Genomic DNA, 17,366 nt, shown 5'->3' with positions numbered 1-17,366 from the left:
GTCTGCGATGTCTTCCCTGAATTGTGTGCAGGGTCCTGGGGTCTGTAGATGAGGGTGCCTCTGAGTGTGGTCTTGGGGTCGTGTGTATCTGGAAGTGGAGATGTTCGGCGGCTGTGAGGGTGTCGTCGGAGTTGGTCGTGATGCGGATGGTGTTCTTGTGGACGATGGTGATGCCTCCTCCTGTCTGGTTGACGCGGTCCCTCCGGGTGATCTTGTATCCGTCCAGGATGGCGATGGCGATGTCGGGCGCTGAGGAGGCGTTCATCCAGGTTTCTGTGAGGAAGGCGACATCTGGAGATGTGGTGTCGAGCAGGTTCCAGAGTTCCACGGCGTGTCTGTGGATAGAGCGGGTGTTGAGCAGGATGCACTTCAGGTGGTTGCTGCTGGTGCTTGGCTTGGCGGGTGCGGTCCGTGCACATTGGCATGCCATCTCCAAGGAGGTACGGACATTTGGGATTTACAACTGGCGGAGCACCCACTGTAGAAAGAGGTGGGAGGACCTACGGCGCTATGCGCGAAAGATCAATGAAGCCCAGTTGGGGAAGTCCTCCCAACGTGGAAGGGGTGCCCATTGGGCACTGACCCCCCTCATACGATGGATCCTGGCGGTGGCGTATCCAGACCTGGATGGGCGCTTGAAGGCTGCACAGCAGTCACAAGGGGGTGAGTACTTATTGACCATACTTCAGTCTGTAAGGATGTCTGGGTATGTAATGGGGCTCATGATGCTTAGAGGGAGGGAATTTGACTGGTATCCATCTACTGTATGTTCCCCAAAGGGTGTAGAGGTGTCTCTGTCAGGGTTCACCTACTTCTGCTCCGTAGGTATTTCAGGGGATGGGTGTTGAGCAGTATTCTGGTCAGCAATCAGGGGCATGGCCATGGGCATAGTGAAAGGTGCTGCCTGTTGGGTGTGTTTTCTGGGTGGGTGTATGTCTGGCCATTATGTACCTGCATTCAGCTATTTACAAGCGTCTCTCCTATTTGTCTCCCCGTCCCTGTTCTCTTGTGTTGGTTTGGTACAGCATCGACATCAGGCGAGGGAGCTGAGGCCCCCGACACGGGGAGGCAGCGGCCCATGGATCCTCCGAGGCTGAGACAACCGACGCCCAGGGGACCAGTGGGTGATAGGGCTAGGGGACTTCCACGGGGGAGGCTACTACCACAGGAGGTAGTGACTCTGAGACCTCCTCTGGAGGGGGCCCCACAGCAGTGGCAGACCCTAGTGCACACACCACTACCGTTACATCTTCCGCCACCCCCCCTATTCCATCAACGCCCTCCCTTCTGCTCCCAACTGGGTTGGCCGTGCCCACCCACCCAGAAAGCTGGGCCTCACCTTCACCCCAGGCACCACCTCCCCTGTCCCAGTCAGCCCTGCTGCCCTCACAGAGGAGGCTATTGCCCTCCTGAGAACCATCTCTGTAGGGCAGACAACCATTGTCAATGCCATCCAGGGGCTAGCACCAGAGGTGCAGCAGACAAATGCCTATCTGGATGGCATTCACGGTGCTGTATCTGCCCTGCAGAGATCTTTTTAGGCTCTTGCCTCCTCTTGGATGGCAGCCAGTTTCCCTGGCCATTCCGTCCCCTCTCCAACCTCCTCTACCCCTTCCAGCACCCCACTCCCTTCACCCGTCCAAAGCACACATTCAGACACGCTGACAAGCACGTCAACACACAAGAAGCACACTTCAAAACACAAGCACCACACATTCCACCACAAGCATTCACACAGCCAACAGACACCTGCACACACAACAACGTCCACTTCTCCCAGTGTGCCCACCTCTTCCGTCTCCCTGTCTGTCCCCTCTACATCCACACCCTCATGCACTGCACCTTCACTCACTGTTACTGCTCCTCTTTCTGCACTCACCACAAAAGCAGACAGCCATACATGCACCCCATGCACTCACTACCTCTACTGTAGTTGACACATGCAGCACGCTCACCAGACTTGCAGACACCCACACAACATACATCCACACTAGCTGTCTGTCTTCTCTCACTGTGTCCACCCTCCCACCTCCCAAGACACACAAACACACCAAGACACCCACCCATCAGACATCCACCACACCACAGCATACTGAGCTGTCACCTGCACCCACTACACATACCCCTACACCACATACATCCACTCCCTCTGCCTCCACTCCCACGCCCTCATCCACACCCAACCCAATTGCTCCAAAGAAACTTTTCCTCTCCTGTACTGACCTCTTCCAACCCACTGGCCCACCCCATCTTGTCCCCAAACGTGCTCATCTCCTTGCCCTTTCCGCTCCTTTCACATCACAGCCCACCCCTGTCCACCCTTCACATTCCTGTGTCCCTTCCCCAGATAAGAAAAAGGCCCAGACAGAGCCTAGGCCATCCAGCTCCACCCGAGGCAAACAGCCCCCACCCCCTTCAAAGGAGAAGAATTCCCCCCCACCATCCCAAAGAAAGTCAAAAGCCCACCCCCGCTGAAAATCCCCACCCCCACCACCCCCTGCCCCCCTTCTGTGAGGTGCCTGGATGCCCATATGGTGCCCCATTTTGTGGAGTACCAAGCACTTGTGGGAGTCAGGTTGGGCCCTTTGTGGCACATGACAATTGTCACGATACGGACTGCGCATTGGCCCTGTTTGGACTGTTTGGCTCTGTGAGCTTGTGATTAAAGTTTCTGTGTGGCCTGTGTTTGGGCTGCACATCGTTGAACTCTGGTCATTTGTTTAATTTTTTATGGGTGTGGGGCTTTTGTATGTACTATGGTCAAGTTGGATTAGGCTTGTGTCGGGTAAGTACCTCTTGCTGTGGGGTGTATGACTTGTGCTGCCGTGAAGGGTTGGGGGGGCGTTGCAGGGTGGGTGGAGTGGGAGGATATGTAACTGTGCCCTTTCCTCCGTTGTTTCATAGGTTGCGGTACTTATGGTCGTCGTCTTCGTCGGCGGTCTCGGTCATGGAGTTTTATGGCAAGGAGCAGGGCTGGCATGATCTGCAGCTCTCTATCCATGGCTGCCGCAGCACGTTCTGTGGGACTCCGGTGCGGGGTTCCTTATATTTGGTTCATTTCCACCTGGCTTTGTGTGGTGGTGGTTCTCGCCCCAGAACTGGCGGCATAATGGTGGTTCATAATTTTATGGGCAGGTTGGGCCTTTTCCGACGGCCTGTGGGCGGACTCTGCCATCGTCGTCGGCACTCCTCTCCTGACGGTAGGTGGTTCGCGGGATGTGTGTGTTTCGTTTGGATCATTATTTGGCGGTCCGGACTGCTCCTCTGTTGGCGGTTTCTACCGTCACCGTCGGCAGAGTGCAACGGGCCACCATGTTCATAATGAGGGCCCTAGTTTTCATAGGAAAATAGTTTTTTGTTTCATCAATAACAAACATTTTCAAAAATAGTTTGTCACTCACTTCAGCTGCTGTCTACAAAGTTTAAGGGTGATTCGTCAAGTGTGGGCTGGTAAAAAGGTTGACCCAAAAATGCTTTTTCCCCATGCAGTTTCCATTGGAATTTTTAGACAGTACTGTAGCCTGTACGACTGTATGGAATTCAACCAAATTTGGCCGAAAGGTACATCTTGGTCCAGAAAGAAGTTCTTTTTGCGATTTGGTGTAAATCCGTTCTGTAGTTTCAGAGAAATTTAAAGTTACAAAATAGATATCTAGGGATACAGAGACTCTGTGGATCACACAGTTCCCTTGCTGATATCTGATCGGCTGCCAGCGCTTCAACCAGGAAATATTGGAAGCCATTTTGGGACTTGGACTTAGCAGAGTCCCAAGAATAAAGTAAAAAAAGGGGCAGCATAGGCATACCGTGACCCCCTAGCTCTGGTACGGGGGACCCCTAGGGACCACGCAATGGGAAAAAAATTTTTTTTTTCATTTTCACCCCCAAACTGCAGTGGATCAGTGGATCCAGGTAAAAAATAAAATAAAATTAAGCTTGGGCTCCCACGTTTGATTTTAGCCACTGAGTGGGCCAGATCCCAGGGGCATGCACTAATGGAAGAATGTACATATGTGTGTGTGTGTAGATATGTATATATATTACCTAGTAGCAATAGCTAGTAGGTTGGTATAGTTAGGACCAACAATTCCCATAGAGGAAGCTTTTTTGTGTTGCTAATAAGTTTGGCGAATCTTCACAAAATTTTCAAAAGGTGTTTGCCACTAACTTTAGCTGATTTGTGGACAGTTTCGGTTGATCCGTCAAGCAGCGGCCAAGAAAAAGTAGGGGTCGGAAACACTTTTTCCCCATCCAATGTCTATGGGGATTTTACCATTTTTAGACACGGCTACAGCCCAAATGGCTAAATGAAATTACATCAAATTTGGCAAAAAGCTAGATCTTGCTCTAGAAAAAGCCCTTTATGTAATTTGGTGTGAATCTGTCCATTGGGTTCGAAATTATCAAAGACAAAACATATATAGATATCTAGGGACATGTTCCACTCATGGGGGGGGGGTGCGGATCCAGGCGTAAAGCAAGGAACTAATTGGTTAGCTGCAATCTGAAAGTAGAGTTGCCCCGGCCATTTTTTTTGTTGCTTGGCCCATGGGAAGAAAAATAAAATGGGAAAACACATAGGGATACAGGCATGCTGATCCCATAGGACACATGGCGGGGTCCCCACGGGACCCCTAAGGGGCAGGAAATTGCCCAAATAATGTTTTTGGCCAATCCACAAATCTCAGTTGGTACAATAAATATGATTCCAAAAGCCAAATACAAACTGGGGATATAACCAGTGAATCGGATGTAGACTTAAGTGAAGGAGAAAGCCCAAGCACCAATACTCCTGAAACTAAAGTCACTTTCTTTTAGAGGAAATGGGATTGCTCTATCTAGATCAGAGGATCTCAAGAGAGGGAAGCCAAGGTTGCGGTCGAGTTTGGTAAAGAGGGTAACCAAAAGAAAGAAAATAAGTGCATAGTTAAAGAAAACAATATCCACTTTTCAGTCTAAGGAAGGAATCATAAGCACAGAGTCATAAGTTATTGTGAACTCATCAAACCATGTACTCAATAAAGGTCTATCGTACTGCCTGGAACAGCATTTTTAATATACTGAAACACAAATAGACACCTATAAATTCATATGCAAATGGAAATTAGCCAACGTTCATGCCTATAAACTGAAGGGGACTGATGATTTACAGGCTCCCACCAGTTCTACATCAGGGCTATTTATAGAACAGATGGCTGATATAGGAAACTTATTTGATCTAATGCACAATCTAGAAGAAGATGAAATGACAGAGATAGGATTTTTGGAGGAAATGGCAATTGGTAAGAATAAACAAAAATACGGCGATCTGAAAACCAAATCAAAATAGTGCCACTCACTCTCGCCAGGCTATAAGTTTGATATCTTTTCCGAGGCTGTTCTTGCCAACATTGATAAACTGAAGAAAATAAGACATCATAGAAAAAGAGAAATCCTAACAAAGAGAAAACGCATGTCAGTGTAGGATCTAATGAAAAATTATTCAATCATAATAAGGTTGGCTGATAAAGTTGATAATATTGTCCACCTGAATTAAATTGACTTCGTGAGAGTCTGAGAGACAAACAAATGATTCGACTAACTACAAAAAATTAACAAGAAATCAACTGAATCATTTGATCACTGCTCTAATTGAAAAACTTAAACAGTGGCATGATGACCTTTTGATAAAAAATCATGGGTATTAATTCATGAAAAATTAATATCAAACAATAACTACTATGTACTTCTTGCCCAAAATACATAAACACTCACCAATCTTCCTGGGAGACCTATATTATGGCATGTAACTGTTTTAATGAAACTGTTTCAACCTATGAGGATTACTATCTGGCATCTATTGTTAAAACACTAAGCTCATACAGCAAAGATACAGCGGACTTCCTATGTATACTACCAGATATTAGTTGGAAGAGCAGGTATGTGGTAGTAACTATTGATGTAGTATCATTGTACTTCTCTATCAAAAATAAAGTAGGTCTGAAGGTATGTAGGTACTTTTTGAGACAACTAAACTTTGAGGAGCTGTAACATACAAAAATGTTGCCCATTATAATTGAAATGTGTCTCAAAAAGAATGTTTTCTTGTTTAAGCATGACATGTACCATCAACAATGTGGGACTGCCATGGGCATTTCTTTCTCTCCAAACTACGCTAATTTCACTATAGGGTGGTGGGAGAAGGAATATGCCTGGGGGCAGAATAATCAATAAGCCCTGAAGAAAATTGTGTTTGAGAGGCATCTACAATTTGTTCCTAATTTTGGTGGTACAATTGAAGATTTTTTGCAATATTTCACTAAACTGAATAAAAATGGCTTGGGTCTGCAACTTACAGACTCAGCCAGTAAACCAAGTGTGAACTTTATGGATATCATGGAATACATACAAAATGGAAAAAAAGAGACCACACTTTTTAGGAAGGACACTTCTACCAATAGTAATTTATGTGGAATCAGCTTCACCCAAAATCACATATCAAGAGCATACCATTTGGTGAACTAATACGGATGAGGAGGAGCTGTTCATAGGAGAATTATGTAAAAATCAAATACAATGAGATGATGATCAGATTAAAAGTCTGAGGTTAAGAACAGCGAGGCAGTGAGGAAAGTACCACATAAATCTTGTCTGGAAATTTTAAATGCAGAAGAAAGGAAAGCGACAATCATTATGGACCATACACAATTGAGATTGGTTCTAAACTACAGTAAAGAGAGTACAAGGGCTTGCAATATATTAAACAAACATTGGCATGTAATATCGAAAGACCCTGACCTTGGGAACCAGCTGGTTAGAAGACCTCAGGTAACCTTTAGGAAAGTTTTGTCACTGAAGGAAAAATGGTGAAAAGCCACTTCTCAGAGCAACACATGAAAGCTTGGTAGAATGAGCTACAATATGGATTCACTAAATGTTACAATTCCAAGGCATGCAAAATTGGGATGAACATGCAGACTGTTTTGGACAGACATAACCAACAGTGAAAGATCAAACATAAAATCACATGCAGTTTCTAATAGATGATATATGCAATTCAGTGTGCCTGTGGTTTGAACTACATAGGAAGCACCATATGTATGTTAAAAAAGAGAATATTCGAACATATTTGAGCTGTGAAATAAAAGGACATGGCATATTTGGTGGCAAACCATATGGCTCAATGTCATGATAATGACTGGCGGACACTAAGATATTAGGATATGGTTACCAAACCACAAAATCGTGTGCAAATCTTACTATGACTAGAATGTAAGCACATCATTCAACTGAGAATTAAGGTCCCATTTGGATTGAACATGGATGAGGAACTTTTTTATGCACTTATGAATGCGTTTACTTATTTTGGTGTTTCTTTTGTATCATCTGCATATTGGCAAGAGAGCTTGTCACATATCATATCATGAGACATATACACTGATTTAAGTGAGTTAAGGTCAAACAGTCCTTACAACAGATAAGGTTCTATACACATACTATGGTGACACTCTGGTGCAGTTGTGAACATGTAACGCCATATATAAGTGACTGTATTAATTACAAAAAGGATATGCTGCAGGAGAGAAGTCTTTTTGGTCCTGAGACTTCAGGGAACAGAAGGCAAGCTCTATCTAAGCCCTTGGGGAGCACTTTTGCAGCAAAGAAAGAGAGCAGCAAGACAGCAGGGCAACAGCAAGGCAGCTCTCCTCTTCAGAAAGCAGTCAGGTGAGTCCTTTAGGCAGCCAGGCAGTTCTTCTTGTCAGGGTGCAGGTTCTGGTTCAGGTTTCTTCTCCAGGAAGTGTCTGAGGTGGTAGGGCAGAGGCCCTGTTTTTATGCCCAAATGTGCCTTTGAAGTGGGGGAGACTTCAAAGAGTGGCTTAGAAGTGCACCAGGTCCCCTTTCAGTTCAATCCTGTCTGCCAGGGTCCCAGTAGGGGGTGTGGCAGTCCTTTTTGTGAGAACAGGCCCTCCACCCTCCCAGCCCAGATGTATGTAAGTGAGGCTAAGTATCCTGTGTTTGGGGTGTGTATGAGTGAATGCAAAAGGAGCTGTCAACTAAACCCAGCAAGACGTGGATTGTAAGGCACAGAAAGATTTAAGTGCAGAGAAATGCTCACTTTCTAAAAGTGGCATTTCTAAAATAGTAATGTTAAATCCAACTTCACCAGTCAGCCGGATTTTGTATTGCCATTCTGGCCACACTAAATATGACCTTCCTACTCCTTTCAGATCAGCTGCTACCACTCAAACAATGTATGAGGGCAGCCCCAATGTTAGCCTATGAAGGGAGCAGGCCACACAGTAGTGTAAAAACGAATTTTGGAGTTTTACACTACCAGGACATGTAAACTACACAGGTACCTGTCCTGCCTTTGAGCTACACAGCTCCATGCTCTAGGGGTTACCTAGGGCACACCTTAGGGGTGACGTATATGTAGAAAAAGGGGAGTTTTAGGTTTGGCAAATACTTTTAAATGCCAAGTCGACTTGGCAGTGAAACTGCACACACAGGCCTTGCAATGTCAGGGCTGAGACAAGGTTAAGGGGCTACTTAAGTGGGTGGCAAAATCAGTGCTGCAGGCCCACTAGTAGCTTTAAATCTAAAGGGCCTGGGCACATATAGTGCACTCTATTAGGGATTTATAAGTAAATTAAATAGCCCATTTGGGTGTGATCCAATGTTACCATGTTTAAAGGGAGAGAGCATATGCACTTTAGCACTGGTTAGCAGTGGTAAAGTGCACAGAACCTAAAAACCAGCAAAAACAGTATCTCATAAGTGGAGGGAGGCAGGCAAAAAGTTAGGGGTGACCACCCTTAGGCTGCCAGGTCTAACAGTAGCCTTTATTATATCATGGATGAGCTCTGACAAAGGAGCTGTCTGGTAATGTTGATATACTTAGTTGATAATGTCATAGATAATTATGCATTAAACTAATGGACTACGGGCCAGATGTACTAAAATGCAATTTTGCATTTGCTAACGGTAAAAATCACGTTTGGCAATTCCCTAAAGGCCTTTGTACATAGGAAAAAGCTGTTTTGCATTTCTTAAAGGCCAAAATTGTGACTCGGTCCATTGAGAAATGCAAAAGGCCTTTGTACCTCTAGTCCATATTTACAAGCCCCAAGTGCCACAGGTGCATCACATTTTGTGACGTACTGGCTGCGCATAGTGCAGACCCATATCTACAAGGCCACACAAAGCCACTTTGTTTGGCTTTTTGTGGCCTCGAAGATATGGAGTAAGGCAACACAGTGCAAGTTGCTGCGTTGCCTTACACTGCACCAGGGAGGTGTTTCATGGGCATTGCGTGGAATGTTTCCACACATCCATTTTTTTTTACGTATTCCCAGATTTACAAGAAGCTGTAAACCTGGGAGTGCATGAAAACTATATGCCTCCCCAGGGCATGCACAACGAGAAAAATCTTCATTTCTCCTTGTTGTTTCCTCTTTCTATGTGTGCTGGAGAAGGATTGTTTTTGTGCAGGAAGGTATCCCATCTGCACAATCCAGCATACAATGCAGACACCCTTGCACCATGGTGCAAGGGTGCCTGAATTGCGGCCAGTGCAGGGAGAAAGAAGAGAAATGCACTGTATCTTGTAAATACTGTGCATTTCTGACCTTTCGAATTGGAGTAGGAGTGCACAGCAGAAAGGCTTGCTGCTCTGCCCTACACAAATTCCTAGGAAATATGCCACAAATGACAAGAGTTATAAGCATCTGCCATATAAGTTCAATACTCAATAAAGCCCATACAAATAAGATTATTAGTATTTCAACATGTTGTTTAAAAGCTCTTGCTTAAAAGGTAAGATGTTACTCCACTAAATAACCCACAGTGGCTCATAATCGGCAGAGCAGGCTTTTCGGTATAAATAGTGAAGTTGTGAAAGGACTCCCCAACTGTGACAAAGACCAGAAGGGTCTAAACATGTTGGTGCGATTGTCTTTAAAATAAAAATAACTGAACTAACAGATCCCAGAATACGGCGTACTTTGCTGAATTGAGGTGGAAGTCACCCCTCCACGCTTGCAGGTATATATATATATATATATATATATATATATATATATATATATATATATGTATATATATGGGATAAACCATACCATGCTGCACATTATAAGGATATTGCAAGTGCAGTCATTAAGGAGTTCCATAACCATATAGAGAAATTAGGCCCCTTTATTAAGTAATGCAACTCTGAGTTGACTTGCACTATCCTTATCAAGTACAGAAGGGTTTTTTATCCCATGTAACACAGGATCACACCATCACCTTTCCCACAAACCACTTAAAACATTGGTGCATAGCTCTTTCATATGAACTAGAAAGCATGTTGCAAACATGAAGAATAACGTTTTAATTGTTAGTGCAAAACTAAACACATCAAAACCTATTAGATGTTTGTTGCAAAAAGGTATTAGAAACCGTTCAATACAAGTCCATTTTTTACCTTAAAAAACTGCAGTAGTAGACAATGTGTAGAAACATAAAGAAAGATCCTAACTTTTCTCCAGTTATTTAAGGAATGCAAAAAATAATCATTTTCTTTCTGCTAGTCACTTTAAGCTAGAAAAATAGAGCAGAAAAAGAAACACAACCGTTCATTTTTGTTGCTTTAAACAGATTCTTTTTGCCCTGATCTACCTTTCACCTCAGCTGCTGGCTCTGGCAACAGACATTGTGATGTCAGAATTTTACTGCAATAACGTGTTACAGTCGAGTTCTGATGTCATCACTAGAGGTGCCAATTTTAAAGCAACTGGAGGCAGGTTTCAATACAAGGATTGCAGAATCCCATGTACTATTCATCTTAGTCTTTTGATCATACTTTATGCTACTAATAAGCACGCCTTATTTCCCTTGTTTGGATTGTTCAATAAAAGCTGCACAAGCAAGGTGCCGCTCATAAAATGGCTGCTCAACACTCCAAGATTTTTGCACAAGAATTCTTACTGCATTTGAATCATGAGTTGTCTAGCCTCTATGATAGATAAGAAAGAAGAAAATAGTCACTGCCTGTGAGGTGCTTCAGGAAGATTTATGGCTTCTCAGTATTCAGTTCAGACCCATTGCCATTATAAAACCAAAGTCCAGGTTAACCACTGGTTTCTGTGTATGTGGTAGTTTACCAGTTTCCAATGGTTAGGGACATCACAACAGGTTGTCTGTAGACACTACTTTTTCTCCACTTCTGTTCATGCAATTTGAAGGCTCTTCTCCTCATGGAGGAAACTTTTGAATTCCATGTACAACCAAAGAAAACAAATGCTTATTTCAGGTTAATTGGAGGATATGCTTAAGCTGTCAGAGAATTTGATCCTATTATTTAATTTTCATCTAGTAAAGAAATGTGCAGTTGTTGTTTTAACCCTTTTGATGCTAGATCTCCCCTCCCCCATTGCTAAGCTTTTTTTTGCTAATTTGGGTAGTTCGCGTTTAGGTTTCCATAACATTTTGTCCACATAAGCCAAATTTGTGTTGTTTTTTTCAAACATTCTGGGGATTCTAAAGGAACTCAGAGTTTGTGCATCTCCCTGAAGGGAATCGAGAAATTAGCCAAAATATAGCTACCTTTTAGAGGGGGTTGGAAAAAATAGGAAAAGTGTACTGCGGAAGAAAGTGCCTGTTTGCAGCGCTAAAATCACCATATTCCTAGCTTTCAGTAACAAGCAGACTTGATTCAGAATGCCAAACTTTTTAACACAGTTTTGGCATAGTACGGGGAGATAGCCTATTTTTCTATTTTTGAGCTTTCAATCTCCTTCCTATTTGTGGTGGTAACGGTTTTGAAACCCATTGTGGATCCCGGAAAGCTATACATTTGTAAAAACGATACAAAATTCTGAATATAGCTCAGAGTCATTTCTGTAGACCTTTCAAGGTTTTTTCAAAGAAACTCAGGGCCTGATATAGAGTTTGGCGGAGGGGGTTACTCCATTACAAACATGGCGGATATCCCATCCACCTTATTACGATTCGATTATAGCCTATGAAACGTGTCACCATTACATCTGCAAGACTCTTCTGATGTGAAGATATATAGGGTTTTTGGGTTTTTTAAGAACACAAGCTACTCAGAGCCAATAACTAAGCTGCACCATGCTACGGTTTTTCATTGTGTACCGCATATAGATTTTCTGCTATTGCCTTTTCTGTCTCGTTAATGGCCATTTATATGTTAATTATATACAGTGATTACAATTTAAGGGCTGTGCAGACCACTCAAGACAATTAAGTTTATTGAAGAAATTAAGAAATATACTTATTTTTTCCCAAAAAGGAAAGTCCTCAGCTGTGAGCACTTTAATCCACAATTCAAAGAATAGATGTACATTGCCTGATACACTATAAAACTGATTTGATATTCGGAGATATCTTCACCTTAATGCATTATTGTCTTCTTGATTACAGCAATATGGCCTCGCACTGTTCCTTGCAGTAGTCCGTATGGCCATACCTCTCACTAAACCAGCCCTGCGAGCCCAAAATGTACCATCAATTTACAGCCTTGATTTTCTCTGAAAACCTTCCATTCCATTACAAATACTAATGAGTTCTTCACTTTTATTTTCCTCTTCGCCAGCCAGTGAAAATGTGCTCATCAATCAGCTGTTCCAGTCCAAGTTGAACCAGACAGGATCCCTCATCCCTCAGTGTCCGCCACTGAAGCTCAGAGGGCCTAAGGCAGCTTTACTCATGAAGAAAGTGTCAGCAGCTTCCGTCAGCGGTGACACAAAGAAATACCTGGAGCTAAGTAAGGTAGGTATGAGGTGCACGCTGCAGTCTGTCCATGGAATTACAGGGAGGCAGACTAATTTTACAGACATGTCTGTCAAATTCAATAAGACCGGATACATTCGAGGTAAATCACTGTCTTACATTAGCATTTCAAATAATATAGTTATCATATTGGAGAAAAATGACACTGCTTCTTTCAAATCAACTGAAATGGCGCAAAACAGCATCTTTTCATGTACAGTGAAGTAATATGTTTGCCTGGGATTCTCTGGCGGAAATGCAAAACCAACTATAACTGATGGAGTCAATTTCTCGGCAGTTTCTCTGTTTGTTTCCATCGTACGACATCGCGTGAGGAATGCATCGGAATACGCTCCAGGCTGTTGTATTTTAGCAGGAACTTCAGTTTCCTCATTCTGTTCTCATAAATCACCTCGGAGGTTGCCCTGACAGTAATTGTTACATTCTAGTAGCTGGATCTGCGCTGTATTTTCAAAGAACACTTTTGTCTTACAATGTACATGCTGTCTGTTTATGTTTCCAGAAAAGCACAGATAAATGTTTCTGATGAATACACACACTCATTTTTAAAAGGGTTATGTAACTATGTTGCATTACTTACATAACTCACAGGAACATTTCTTCTCTATAGGAAAACGGTAATTTAAAAGGTGATTTGTGCACTTTGGTGTTCCAAATCTCAATAAATGCAGGAGTAAACGCCTCAGAGTGCCACTCCAAAAATCTGGCATACAAGTTGATCAAGAAAGTTTGAGCCTCCTATAAATATCTTTTTGGTGTAGCCAGATTTGCAGAACATTCAGCAAGATATACCAACAGGCAGATTCCAAGTAGTGGCTGCAAATTGTTCACAGACGTTTTATACAAAATACCCATTAAAAGTGGAAGGGGTCACAAAAATACCTGCCTTATAAATATTAATGATGCAGGTCACTATCAATGAACACCTATGACTGGCTACAAACACAGGCCTTCATTACGACACTGGCAGTCTTAAGACCACCAGGGTAGTGGTGCCATCAGTGCCAGTTTTCCTCCACAGGAGGTTTTGGCGGTGCTGGTGGTCCTAATCCCCTAGGGCAGCACTGCAAGCAGCACCACCCTGGGGATTACGACCCCACTCTCCGACAGCGGTTACATGGCAGTAACCTCACCATGTAAAGGCTGATACAGGTGCCCCGAGGGGGGTGGGGGGGGGCTCTGCACTGCCCATGCACTTGATGTGGGCAGTGCAGGGATTCCCCGGCCAGTCCTGTCGCAAAGTTTACTGTCTTCTTTGCAGAGAATGAACTTTGTGACAGGTGCTAGTGCACCCTACGCACTACAGCATTGTCTTCGGCTCTATTACAAGCCAGCGACAATGATGCTGTAGGCCATTTCCCACTGGACCAGTGAACGGAAACTTTGTTTCCAAACTTGTAATGGGGCAGGCGGGGAGGCAGCCGCACTGGCAGCAACTTCCCGTCTGAACTTGGGCAGATGGGCTTTTCCCTCCACCAAAGTAATAATGACCCCTACAGTGTTGATGGATTGCTATGGACTAAAGAACTTCATCCCTTTACAGCATTCCAAAATGGAAAAAAGATCTCTAAGTAGTCCATGCTCCTTAAAGGATCAGGTGCTACTTTAAAAAAATGTTTACAATTTGGGAAGACATTGGGGGAGGGGCAAGTCATCCCCGGACCATGATCTCCTCTCCAAAAGACTCTCACAGGGGAAGCTGCTCAATGCAGAAAAATTCCCCTATGTGAATTAATTACTACTTTTAATGTGTTTTTTTACTACAATTGTAGTTACAAACCACTGGTACATGCCATTTAGAATAACAATAAGGAGGTGGTATTTTTGCCCCCCTCACAATTGAGATTGCTAATGAGTGGCAAAACCCAATTCCTAAACCATAAAATCATTTCTGACATGCAAAAGAGGTTTAGTACCTGGCCAAGTTCCTTTGTAAGGTCATGAAATTCTGAGATGATTTTCAATATCCTTTTAATGCATGGCTGAGATACTTTATTCCTTATTATACAGGGTAAAACCATTATCCTTCCCTCAAATTGCCTAAACCCCTGATGTGTACTTCTTTCATACGATGTTTGTAGACTTAAAGAATAAAAGTAGATCTGGTAGTTCAAAATTAAACACACCAAAAAGCTGTTAGATATTGGTTGCAAAATTGTTGTAAAACATATTAGACTAGTACAAGTCAGAATTGAAAACAAAATGTAGCTTAGAATGCATGGAAACATTCAGAGAGACACTATCTTCCCTATAATTACTAAAAGCATGCAAAAACAAGTTGTCTTGTTCAGCTAAAAAACAGAGCAGAAGAAGGAAAAGCCAGGTTTAATTTTCACTGTGTAAACTGCAGCTGTAATATGGCCGATGATCTGCCTTCCACCCTGACTGTAGGCACTGAGCTTGAATGATGAGGTCAGATCAAAACTGTGAAAAGTTAGTATGGCTAAGCAGCTATGTCATTTCTTTATTAGAGGTAACTAGAGACATCAGAAGTTGCCTGTAATGAGTACGTAAGAAATAGCCTTTTTACAGGAATTGCAGTCTCCCAATCTATTATAACGAATTAAACTAAACCAGATTGACTTCAAATCGAGATATAGTTTTCCAGGCACCATTCATTTCAGCACGGTGAAGCTTGAGACCAAGTACGCATTACACACAAAATACAGAGACTACTATACAGGATGTTTCTGTACGGAGGGTTTATGTATTAATCCAGGCACAGTGGTGACTGTTCCTGAAGACAGGAAGGAGGAAGAGTCAACAGGGAACAGCTTCTTCCCTGGAGTTGGAGTTGCTTGATAATTTAAGGCAGCTTCAAGAAAAAAAACAACTACAGCTTAAAATAATGGAATAACAAGAATAGTCTTTTGAATATATTCCAGCTCCTTAGGGTGTGTGCAAATGTCATAATCAATGTGATCACTCACAACATCAAACAGTACAGATCCTATGGAACAGAGATCTGAAGTCACTCATGAAGTCCTAAAGGCGGCTGCAGGAAGTCACAATCAGTTGTAATGGTCAGTGGTGGTTCAGAATGAATGTCTTTAGATAAATGAATGGCTGAATCTCATGTAGCTTCATGTATAGTGAAATATAACAACTCACACACTCATTTACTCACTCACTCATTCACTCACTCACTCACTTTGCCTCATAGCAAGATGAATGGGTTTCTCCTTGTCAGCGGTGTTAAAGCACAATAAATCCAACAGCAGCTCAAGAGCAGATCTAGCGTGAAACCTCGGGTTCAGGCCTGTCACTCTTATCTTAAGAGGAGTACAAATATTACCTGGCCAAGCAGTGATGCTTTTGCTATCAAAGAAATTAATACACTGGCAAAGCAATGATACTTTAAATAATGAGGAAATGTGGAAGCTGGTGCACTGTACACATGTGCTCCAAGATCTATGAAAGTTTAATGGTTTCCCTCAAGTACAGAATGCATGGTTGAGCCATTTTAATTGTCCAGGATTTGAACTGTATATTTTGGTCGCAATATGGAAAGCGATTCACTGGGTGCAACGTGCAGCCAGTGTTGTTTTATTATTATTATTATTATTATTATTATTATTATTATTATTATTATTATTATATATTTTTTATTATTATTATTTTTATTTTCCAGTGATGCTTTTGGTACCCAGTCAGGCCCTTGTTGCACAGTTCCAAAATGTCCTTAACACGTGATTTTAATGTCTGATGAAATGGGAATCCGCATATGTAGATTAAGGTGTTGTCTTGCTGCTGTGTCTTGGAGGCAAATCAGGTACAGAAAGGCTCTGAGATATGTGGTACTGGCATAGTGCAGCCATAAAAGCATTAAGGAAATAGTGGCTTGTGCCCTTTGAGGAAAACATAGCTAAAGTGAACCTCAGTGTAGGAACCTCATTATGTGAGTGATCTGATGGTAACCTTATGTGTTTTTGCAGAAGGGGGAGATTAGAATCCATAATCTGCAGGTTTGGGTGGTGGACAAAGATATTTTACCAGATGCTGGAGATGTGATAGTTTGTCAATTGTCGCCCAAACTATCTATTTTTAATTAGCTAGAGGTAGTTCAATTATACCCAGCACTGAACCAATTAAGGAACTGTGTTATGAAACATGAATCAAGATCTGATGGATTTTAAAACTTTGGTAGGATTTGGGTGTCATTTGCATAACTACAGCAGTTGATATTGACAGAGAAGATTAGGCCAGGTAGGGAGATAAGGTATCCATTTAAGAAGAGAGGAACAATGGTGGAACCTTGGGGCAACCAGATGTGGAGTGGGACTGATGACAATGAGTATGTGAGAAGTTGTAATGAAAGATTTCTTAGTAATCGGGCAACTGTGCAGTAGAGTTATGTTTAACTCTCTGATTTCAGTTCACTGCAGCAATGCAAGATGCTATACAATGTGAAAGGCAGAGGAAATGTCTAATAGATCCATCATTATGATTCTGTTTGAAAAAAGGTTATCTTGCTATCATACCTCTTGTCAAACAATGGTGCTTCCATGACAACAGTAGGGTGTCATCCAGTTTGTTAGTCTCAAAAATAGTTGTGTCCTTCAACTTCAAAGAAAACTAATAATGAATAGAAG

The 17,366-nt window shown here is 42.7% G+C and overlaps 1 protein-coding gene across 1 annotated transcript in view; it reads left to right on the top strand.

The window, feature by feature from the left end:
• MYO16 (myosin XVI) overlaps nucleotides 1–17,366 on the top strand; it is a 2,485,855-nt gene that overhangs the window by 1,740,112 nt on the left and 728,377 nt on the right. Inside the window, exon 25 of the mRNA XM_069204246.1 lies at nucleotides 12,578–12,753. Coding sequence (XP_069060347.1) covers nucleotides 12,578–12,753 — 176 coding nt within the window. The remainder of the gene's footprint in view (nucleotides 1–12,577; nucleotides 12,754–17,366) is intronic.

Source organism: Pleurodeles waltl, chromosome 8, assembly GCF_031143425.1.
Source record: "Pleurodeles waltl isolate 20211129_DDA chromosome 8, aPleWal1.hap1.20221129, whole genome shotgun sequence".
NCBI classification, from domain to species: Eukaryota; Metazoa; Chordata; class Amphibia; order Caudata; family Salamandridae; genus Pleurodeles; species Pleurodeles waltl.
Note: the sequence above shows the minus strand (reverse complement) of the source record. Positions and strands in the feature narration are given on the sequence as shown.